The sequence below is a fragment of the Bombina bombina genome, chromosome 2 (assembly GCF_027579735.1).
Source record: "Bombina bombina isolate aBomBom1 chromosome 2, aBomBom1.pri, whole genome shotgun sequence".
In the NCBI taxonomy this organism is placed as follows: Eukaryota; Metazoa; Chordata; class Amphibia; order Anura; family Bombinatoridae; genus Bombina; species Bombina bombina.
In genome coordinates, this window is record NC_069500.1 from 969,756,553 (window position 1) to 969,767,014 (window position 10,462).

Sequence of the window (10,462 nt, forward strand, 5' to 3'; positions counted from 1 at the left end):
ACATAACTTTTATTTCCCCATAGAAATCAATGGGGCTGCGTTACTGAGTTTTACGCTGCTTTTTTGCAGGTGTTAGACTTTTTTTCAGCCGGCTCTCCCCGATGATTCCTATGGGGAAATCGTGCATGAGCACGTTACACCAGCTCACCGCTGACTTAAGCAGCGCTGGTATTGGAGTGCGGTAATGAGCAAAATTTTGCTCAACGCTCACTTCTTGTCTTTTAACGACGGGTTTGTAAAAACTCGTAATACCAGAGCTGTAGGTAAGTGAGCGGTGAGTGAAAACTGCTCGTTAGCACCGCACAGCCTCTAACGCAAAACTCGTAATCTAGCCGAATATTTCCAGTCACTGTAGGCACACATCTCCAAGCTACTTGTCATATTTTTAAAGATGAAGTAGCTTAAACAATATTTTTGAGGAGTTATAGTTGTACTAACAAGAGAGTCATAGGTTTGATTCTCTCTCACACCCCCAACTTTTACAACTTTGCCATACATTTATTATTGTCTTTCATTTAGTCTACTGAAAGCATAATTAATGATATCATATATTTTAGATGTTAAATAACACTATTTATACTAACTCATTTTGGCATCAATTATTTACATTTTAATGTGCAGCGTTTTATCGTACTTTAGGATGTTTTCCAAGAAAAGTGAAACAATGGACATTTAATAAGTTATATAAAAGTAATATTATTCTGCTTTTTTATATTCCAGGAGAAGTTTCATGGAAAAATTGCAAATTATGAAATTAGAGAAACCGTGATCATTATTATTGGTGCACTTGTAAAAAAGCTGTGCCAGGCCAAAAGCTGTGAGCTACCAGTAAGTATATTACATTTGTTGTTTTGTTTGAAATAACCCCAATCATGTTTTTTTTTGTTGCATTCTATGTTAAGCACATAAAGATAAGAAATACATATATTAATATAGGGAAAAACATCAAGGGGTCGATTTAACAAGCAGCGGATCGTTTCTGGTCCACCAGTCACAAAATTTAAGAAGCAGCGGTCGTAAAATATGATCGGGATGATTGACACCCCCTGCTAGCGGCCAATTGGCCGCGAGTGTGCAGGGGGTGGCATTGCACAAGCATTGTACAGGAAATGCTTATGCAATGTTAAATGCTAACAGCATTAGCGAGGTCGAGCAGTATCATGTCCACTCGACCTATTTTAAATTTACCCCCAAGTGTAACAGATATCAAATTAATTGTATACGCCTGCTGAAAAAAACTGTAATTTAGTTATTAACAGAAATAGAGATCAGTAGAGAGTGAATACGTTATAGGTGCACATCAGGTTTCCCAGCTCAAACCTCAAGAACCAACTACAAGGCCAGAATTATTAGGATGTCTGAAGTATTGCTAATATAATAAGCTGCTCTGTAACTGTGGTTATATAACCTGTTCTCATCCAAAGTAATCCTGAAAATTTGACCTGTGTGTTCTAAAGTACAGGAGTAGCATAAAGCTGAAGGTTAGCATAAAGCTTTCTTTAGTATCTTTTCTTTTCTTTTACCCCTCTATTTACTACTCCTTTTCTATTCTTTTACCCCTCTATTTACCTCTCTTTCTTTTGAGGGTTATTAAAATCTTATATAGGGGCCAATTTATCAATGTCTGTCCGACATAATACGTTGTAGCGTATCATGTCCGATAGACATCGCTGAATGCCAACAGCATTGTCATATGATCATATAGGATTGGGCGGATTGCAGACCGCAGCCTCAGGAGGTAGCGGACCATTCGGAGCTTGATAATTCGGCCCCATAGTGTGAAGTGATGACTAAGAAAGGGATTAGGTATTCACATTTTTATGTATATTGTTCATTTTTTTTATAAAATTTATCATGATTTACAATATGTCGGCTACATTTTAATGAAGATAATTATAGCAGTTTAATTTTAAGTATCCCAAATGTAAAAGAAAACGTAGCTTTTTAAATAACCTGCATAAAATATTTTGTAGATAGAAATTTGTTTTTCAGAATTAAATCAAATTTTTGTATTTGAAAATAAAAAATACATGTTCCTGTTGTGATTAAACAATGCTTAATTGACAGTTTTTCTACCTTTATCATTTTGGGAATGGAGCATTCTAGGACAAACACTGATACTGCTGTATTGGTATAATTTTACCTGTAAATACCTTTAAATTAATAAAAAAAATTAGGTGAAAAATATATTTTCAACTTATTTAAAGGGACACGATGATCAAATGCTAAATCACTTGAAAGTGATTCAGCATAACACAAGCATTTCTATCTATAAACAAAGGAATTTTACCTCAAAATGTATTTCTTCAGTCCACCAGTGCAAGCGTTCTCTGATCCAGAGGTATTTTTTTTACTGTCATCTACATGGTGAAATACAGACAATCAGCTTCACTTTACTGTGATCTCATGGGATTTCATTGAAATTTCATAAAATTAGGTGACTGTGCTTGCACATACCAGATGCACAAGGACTAGCATCCTGATTGGATGTTTAACGTCTCTTTACAGTAGGATGTGTTTACTGAGGAAATATTGAGGTAAAATAACCTTTTTACAAATTGAAGTTCATGTAATTTTTTTAGGCAGAATTTTACAGCTATGCTGCTTCAATTTCAAGACCACTTTCAACATTTGGGTATCAGGTCCATTTATACGCTGCTCTTGCATGTGCATACTTTTTTTTCAGTACAGCATCCCTTTAATCTTGAAATTATATAATTGTAAAATATGTTATGGGTGCTCATTGTTCACAAATTATTGTCTCTGTTATCTGCTGTTATTTACAGTCCATTTTGGAAGCCAAGAAATTGATATTAGAAGGTTTACAAAAGGCGGCAAATCCTTCTGACGTTAAGACGCATCTTCTGGCTCTGAAAAATGCCAATCTGCCCGAAGGAATTCCATTGCTGCTAAAATATTCAGAATCTGGGGAGGGTCCTGTCAGCAGCATTGCAATCGGTGCTCTCCAGAAATTTGATCGAACGTTCATCACTGACGAGGTAGCAAAGATCATAACAAGCTAAATGAGTTTATAAATTCTCTGCAAAAGGCCTACACACATCTTCATAGACAAGATGCTGAAATCAGCTGTCAAGATTCATCATTTCTCTATGCCAAATAATAGTAAATAAATTCCAAACAATCGGAAATGTAATGATTATTTCAAGGAACATGAATCCTTATTAACCTTATTTATAATCTTACCCTCATTAACAGGGAACTAATGGAACCATACACATTTTCCATTGAGTTCTGGATTGTTGCCAGCATTAATTCTAATAATTGCTTAGGTATCAGAGGTGAACATTTCTAGAGTTAAGAGCATTGTACAGTATGAGAGTGTGAATGGAAAAAATTACTGTCTAGGAACTTGCAAAGACCGTTCATAATATTCAATTCTTTCTAAATTTAGCATACACTATCATAAATGTAGTTAAAGGGACATTGAACTGCTGGGTACAAGTACAGTACAAAAGTGGCTTTCAATATCCTCAGTAACTATCCATAACACGGTACTTTACTCATAAAAGGTAAACATTTTATTAAACCACATTAAGGGCTAGATTGCGAGTGGCATGCTTACTGTTGCACGCTAGAGAAAAGGGGTTTGTGCGCGTCAGATGTAGCGCTCATATTACAAGTTGAATGTAAACGCGATTGCTTGAGCGCAATTAAATTTAACGCGCGTCGGGATAGCATGACTTCAGAGCACTGGTTGACTCTTTCGTGAAACAAATTAAGTGTCACAAAACACACCAAAAAACATTTAAAAGTACAGTTACACTCATAATAAACTTATTAAAACTTATTAAAAAAAACAAATTGCACAAAAAAGGGCTCAAAGATATGAGATCTCAGGTGTTAGAAAAAAAAAAGGCTGCAAAGGGCATTAACATTGAGATACATACATATACAAGCCTAAATATGTATATGTATGTATATGTTTATATGTGTGTATATATGTATTTATATGTGTAAACATGTATTTACAGACATATAAACACATAAATACATATTTATACATATATAGACATATATAAGTGCATTGGAGCCCTTTGCAGTCAAGTAGAGGAAAACATGTAAAAGCATATTTTTGCAATATTCATATTTAATAAAGGTTTTAACTATGTATTTACTGTAAAAAAATCACAATCCAATGTTCTGCACATAGCAGAATATGTTCTATGTATTTATAAATAGATATTTCTATATATATTTGTATAAATCTATACCTATATATAACTATATATATATGTATAAATAGGTATAGATATATATTGTACCAAAATATCATCAGCTATATGTAGAAATATGTATTTATGATTAAATAGAACATATTCTTCTATGTGAAGAACATTGAAATTTGACATTTTAATATTTTCATGTTGGGTAATCGCACTTGAGAATATGAGATCAGGTTTGCGCACGAGAAGGGTGTTAGGTTTTTTCCACTTTTTTGCTCCATTTGCTTCTATGGGGGAATACGATAATGAGTGCATGATATTCAAAGTTTCACCTTCAACTTGTAATACGAGTGCTACCTGACACTGCGAAAAGCTTACTTCTAGTGGAGTTAGCGGCAGCGCACGATAAATACTGTATGATAGAATTTAGCTTTTTTTTTGTGTTTTTTTTTTAAACTAACATACTCTAGGTGAAGAAAACAATGAACAGAATATATCATCAGAATTATAAAATCCATGAAAAGACTGTGCGCACAGCTGCTGCAGATATCATCCTGAACAATAACCCTTCCTATATGGAAACAAAAAATCTGCTACTTTCTATTGGTGATCTCCCGCAGGAAATGAACAAATACATGCTCTCTGTATTCCAAGACATCTTACAGTTTGAGATGCCTGCCAGGTATGTGCAGCTATATGCCTCACATGAAGCTTTATTTTGGGTTAAATATCTATCTAAATTATGTTCCTTTCATACAGGTGGTAAGAGTCTACGATCCATTACGCCTGGGAATTACTCTTCATTACCACTCGGAGAAGGCAAAGATTCCCAAACCCAAAGAACTCTATAAAAAACCTCCCACCTCACAGATACCTCAGTCTTTACTTTGCCTCCACTGGAGGTGGTCAAAGAATAAAGTTGTGCATTTGATTCTTCAGAGAGAGGGGTTCTCAGTCTATATTGAGGCCTAGTTTCTCCTCAGAGTACAGTCCTTGTCAGATGGATGTATATGGAGTATGGTTTGTGGCTCTTTTTTTGCCACAAACCATACCCAATATATGGGAAATATTTCATAAACCTTCCATATTTGGTAGCAGGGACTTGTCTTTTGCCTCCTATGGATCTACAATATACTCCTATTCTATAACCTCTGCTGATTTGTTTCAGTACTGGTTTGGCTTTAAACTGGCTGTTTGCTGGTAGACGAGTATCTATTGCTATCTTTATATTTCATTTTAAACACTCGATTGCTTTAATTTGGGCATTTATAGTTTATATAAATATATATAAATATATTTATTTATTAATATATATATTTTCACTATTATCCTTAGGCCTCTCTGTGTGCATCCAATCTTCAAACATCATGAGGGTACTCACAGGGCTAAAAAGTAATTTCTTTATTCAATTTCCAATAAAATCATCTGTCAACGTTTCATGAAGACAGTCGGCATGAATATGCTGCAGCACAAGTGTTTGTTGAAAATGTCTTGAAAAAGGCTTAAAGGACATAAAACACAAATTTTTTCTTTCATGATTTAGGTAGAACATACAATTTTAAACAACTTTCCAGTTTACTTTTATTATCAAATTTGTTTCCTTCTCTTGGTATCATTTGTTCAAGGAGCAGCAATACACTACTGGTTTCTAACTGAACACATGGGTGAGCCAAAGTCAATCGGTAAATAGATGCAGCCACCAATCAGCAGCTAGAACCTAGGTTCTTTGCTGCTCCTAAGCTTATCTAGATAAACCTTTCAGCAAAGAATAAGAAGAGAAGGAAGCAAAATAAATAATAGAAGTACATTCAAAAGTTGTTTAAAATTGTATGCTCTGTTTAAATCATGAATGTCTAATTATGACTTTACTGTCCCTTTAAGTTTAAAGACCGCTGCTTTATAACTTCTGTTTCCGTGGCATACGAAGCTTGATAAATATACCCCAGAAACTGCAGCAGGGGCAGATTTACCCGGACAGATAGCTCAGCATGCTAAGGCACTGTGGCTGATCTCTGTAGCAACCCAAGGGTTGCAGGTTCGATCCCCGGCGAGGTTCACTTAGCCTTTCATCCTTCCGAGATTTATAAAATGAGCAGCGCCTTGAGATCCTTACGGGTGATTATCCGCGCTTTACAAGTACCCAATGCATACATACATACAACTAAGGGCTTAAAAAAAATTATGTAAACACTAAACTAGTATATCCCCATCTACTTTAGGAACAGAAACCTCTAAAGTAAATGAAAAAGAAACAATTTCCCTAAAATAGAATGAACATGCTTAATATAAAAAGAAGTCAGTATAAATATCAGAAGAAGACTCCTGATCAACAAAGAAAGCCACCCCCTCTGAGGACACAGCAGCCTCATAACTAGGAACAATAACCTTAGCGGGCTAAAAAAAACTAGTAGAAGGTAAATTCTGAACTGACCTTTTATGCTTAGTTGAAGGCGGGAACACTTCGGAAACTGCAGATTTTATGAGATCTTTCTCTTCTGAAAACCAAACAGTGAAAACCCATAGAAGCAGCATGAGGTTGGTTTTAATGCATTATCATAGATAAACATGAGTCACATCAATAAGCTGGAGGTAAAGCATCAGCTTTTTTTTTTTTACAAAAAACACACTTAAAGGGACAGTCTAGTCTAAAATAAACTTTCATGATTCAGACAGGGCATGTGATTTTAAACAACTTTCCAATTTCCTTTTATCACCAATTTTGCTTTGTTTTCTTGGTATTCTTAGTTGAAAGCTAAACTTAAGAGGTTCATATTCTAATTTCTTTGACCTTGAAGGCTGCCTCTTATCTAAATGCATTTTGACAGTTTTTCACCACTAGAGGGCAATTTTAAATGCTGACAGCGTATACTGTTGGCATTTATAGAGGTTGAGCGGACATGATTCGCTACAGCCTCTTAATTAATCTACCACTTGGTGTTTTTTGTCTACTCCAATTTATTTCTGCAGTATTTGATTTACAGATCTGGTCTTGATGTTCAGTTTCTTTACTCCGCTGCTTCTTTTCATTCAGACTTTCTATTTAGGTCCCTTTTTTCTATTAGGATTCTAGTTCTCTCGACTTGATGGCTTGGGGATAGAATCACTTATACTCTTTATCTTTGATCTATTCGTTCAATTTCTGAGTTTCTTTTTCAAGCTTGTTAGTCTGTTATTTAATGGTCCAGAAGGCCTTAATTTCCTGGATTTTTTTTCCCAGATTCATGGCTATATTTTCTGGTTAGTCTGGATATGAGTTTATCAGCCAGTTCTTTAAGAGGTCAGTTTCTGTCCTTTTTTGTTATGTCCTGTAAGAAGATTGCTAATCTTTCTGACATTCTTGGTTTAGTCCTAGCTTGGCCTAGATTTAAGCCTCTTATTTTCCAATTATTATTTTTTTCCTCATTGGAATCTTTATATTTGTTTTGACGATTTTGCAGGTTTCTTCTTTCAATCCTTTGCTTCAGGTGGATTTTCACTTCTTTCTGGAAGTTTTTTTTGTTTAATTTAGCAATTTCTTCTTATAGAAGAATTTCTGCTCTGTATTTCTTTTCTTATTATCTTATTAGGGTGAGGTGAAGGTTTTTGTCGGACTATTTAATTTGAGAAATTAATGTTCCTTCCTATGTCTTATTTCCACATAATTATTCTGAGTGACCTATTTGTTTTGGTTTCTTTTAGCCATTTATCGTGTTAGGTTGACACTATAGATCTCTAAAAGAAACCAAGACAATTTTTTAGTTTGTTTGATCCATTTGCTGGTTCTATCTCATTCCATTTTTTTCTGCTGTTTGGCTTCTTGGTTGAAGCTTTTTTTATTTAGTTTTCTTGGAGGCAGATTAGCCTCCACCCAGATGGTTTTCTGTTCCTTCTTTCTGTCCAGTTGCCTTTTCTTGTATTTCTGATTGTTTTATCGTTGGACAAATTTTGCTAGAAAGCTATTTGGTCTTCCTTGCATATATTTTTTACCATTTTTACGATTTTGATTCTTCTGAGGCAGCCTTTGGTAGGATGTCCTTCAGGTAGTTGTCTCAGGTTATTTTATTTTATGCCTGATGGTTATTTTTTATTGCCTTGTTTAGGCTCTATTGGGGTTGTGGATTTAGTTTATCAGTGAAAAAAAGATGTTTCTTAGATCCCTCCATTTTCTGTTATTATTCCTAGTCTCTACAGATTGGGTATTAGTTCCCAGGAGAAATGGATTGTGGACTCTTGACTCCTGTATGAAATAAAACATAATTTATGCTTACCTGATACATTATTTTATTTCATGGTTGTGAAAGTTCACAAGACCCCAACTTGTTTTGATCTGGGTTGGTATTTTTTTCTTCATTTTTTTCCTTTTTTTGTGCACATATATTTTCCTTGCTCCTTTTATGGTTCTTATTCCTTTTTCCTACCTCATTTTGCTTGGCTATACATTAGACAGAGGTACCTGTGAAGTGGGAGGGGTTTTATAGAGTTCTTGGGGTTTGGGAATCTTTGCCTCCTCCTAGTGGTAGAGAAGAGTAATTCCCAGGAGTAATGGATCGTAGACTCTCACCACCATTAAAGAAATTAATTTATCTAGCATAAATTATGTTTTTTGACTTGCAATTAATACTACCACAAAATACATGAAAAGAGGAATAGAAAAAGTTAAATGCTCTCATGCTGATTGTGTGTAAATACCTTAATGCTTTTAAAAAGTAGAGGCACACACATGCATATATGCATATATACATACACATACATGCATATAAACATATATACATACGCACATAAAAATACACACACATGCATATTCACATCTATACATACACACATACATATACACATATATAAATAAACACACACATGCATATACACATCTATACATACGCAAATACATATACTCATATATACAGGGAGTGCAGAATTATTAGGCAAATGAGTATTTTGACCACATCATCCTCTTTATGCATGTTGTCTTACTCCAAGCTGTATAGGCTCGAAAGCCTACTACCAATAAAGCATATTAGGTGATGTGCATCTCTGTAATGAGAAGGGGTGTGGTCTAATGACATCAACACCCTATATCAGGTGTGCATAATTATTAGGCAACTTCCTTTCCTTTGGCAAAATGGGTCAAAAGAAGGACTTGACAGGCTCAGAAAAGTCAAAAATAGTGAGATATCTTGCAGAGGGATGCAGCACTCTTAAAATTGCAAAGCTTCTGAAGCGTGATCATCAAGCAATCAAGCGTTACATTCAAAATAGTCAACAGGGTCGCAAGAAGCGTGTGGAAAAACCAAGGCGCAAAATAACTGCCCATGAACTGAGAAAAGTCAAGCGTGCAGCTGCCAAGATGCCACTTGCCACCAGTTTGGCCATATTTCAGAGCTGCAACATCACTGGAGTGCCCAAAAGCACAAGGTGTGCAATACTCAGAGACATGGCCAAGGTAAGAAAGGCTGAAAGACGACCACCACTGAACAAGACACACAAGCTGAAACGTCAAGACTGGGCCAAGAAATATCTCAAGACTGATTTTTCTAAGGTTTTATGGACTGATGAAATGAGAGTGAGTCTTGATGGGCCAGATGGATGGGCCCGTGGCTGGATTGGTAAAGGGCAGAGAGCTCCAGTCCGACTCAGACGCCAGCAAGGTGGAGGTGGAGTACTGGTTTGGGCTGGTATCATCAAAGATGAGCTTGTGGGGCCTTTTCGGGTTGAGGATGGAGTCAAGCTCAACTCCCAGTCCTACTGCCAGTTTCTGGAAGACACCTTCTTCAAGCAGTGGTACAGGAAGAAGTCTGCATCCTTCAAGAAAAACATGATTTTCATGCAGGACAATGCTCCATCACACGCGTCCAAGTACTCCACAGCGTGGCTGGCAAGAAAGGGTATAAAAGATGAAAATCTAATGACATGGCCTCCTTGTTCACCTGATCTGAACCCCATTGAGAACCTGTGGTCCATCATCAAATGTGAGATTTACAAGGAGGGAAAACAGTACACCTCTCTGAACAGTGTCTGGGAGGCTGTGGTTGCTGCTGCACGCAATGTTGATGGTGAACAGATCAAAACACTGACATAATCCATGGATGGCAGGCTTTTGAGTGTCCTTGCAAAGAAAGGTGGCTATATTGGTCACTGATTTGTTTTTGTTTTGTTTTTGAATTTCAGAAATGTATATTTGTGAATGTTGAGATGTTATATTGGTTTCACTGGTAAAAATAAATAATTGAAATGGGTATATATTTGTTTTTTGTTAAGTTGCCTAATAATTATGCACAGTAATAGTCACCTGCTTACACAGA

General features: G+C 35.8%; 1 protein-coding gene across 1 annotated transcript in view; it reads left to right on the forward strand.

Annotated features, from left to right (window-relative positions):
• MTTP (microsomal triglyceride transfer protein) overlaps positions 1-10,462 on the forward strand; it is a 173,616-nt gene that overhangs the window by 90,682 nt on the left and 72,472 nt on the right. The window contains exons 10-12 of the mRNA XM_053703476.1: positions 721-828; positions 2,787-2,999; positions 4,655-4,866. Of these exons, the coding sequence (XP_053559451.1) occupies positions 721-828; positions 2,787-2,999; positions 4,655-4,866 (533 nt within the window). The remainder of the gene's footprint in view (positions 1-720; positions 829-2,786; positions 3,000-4,654; positions 4,867-10,462) is intronic.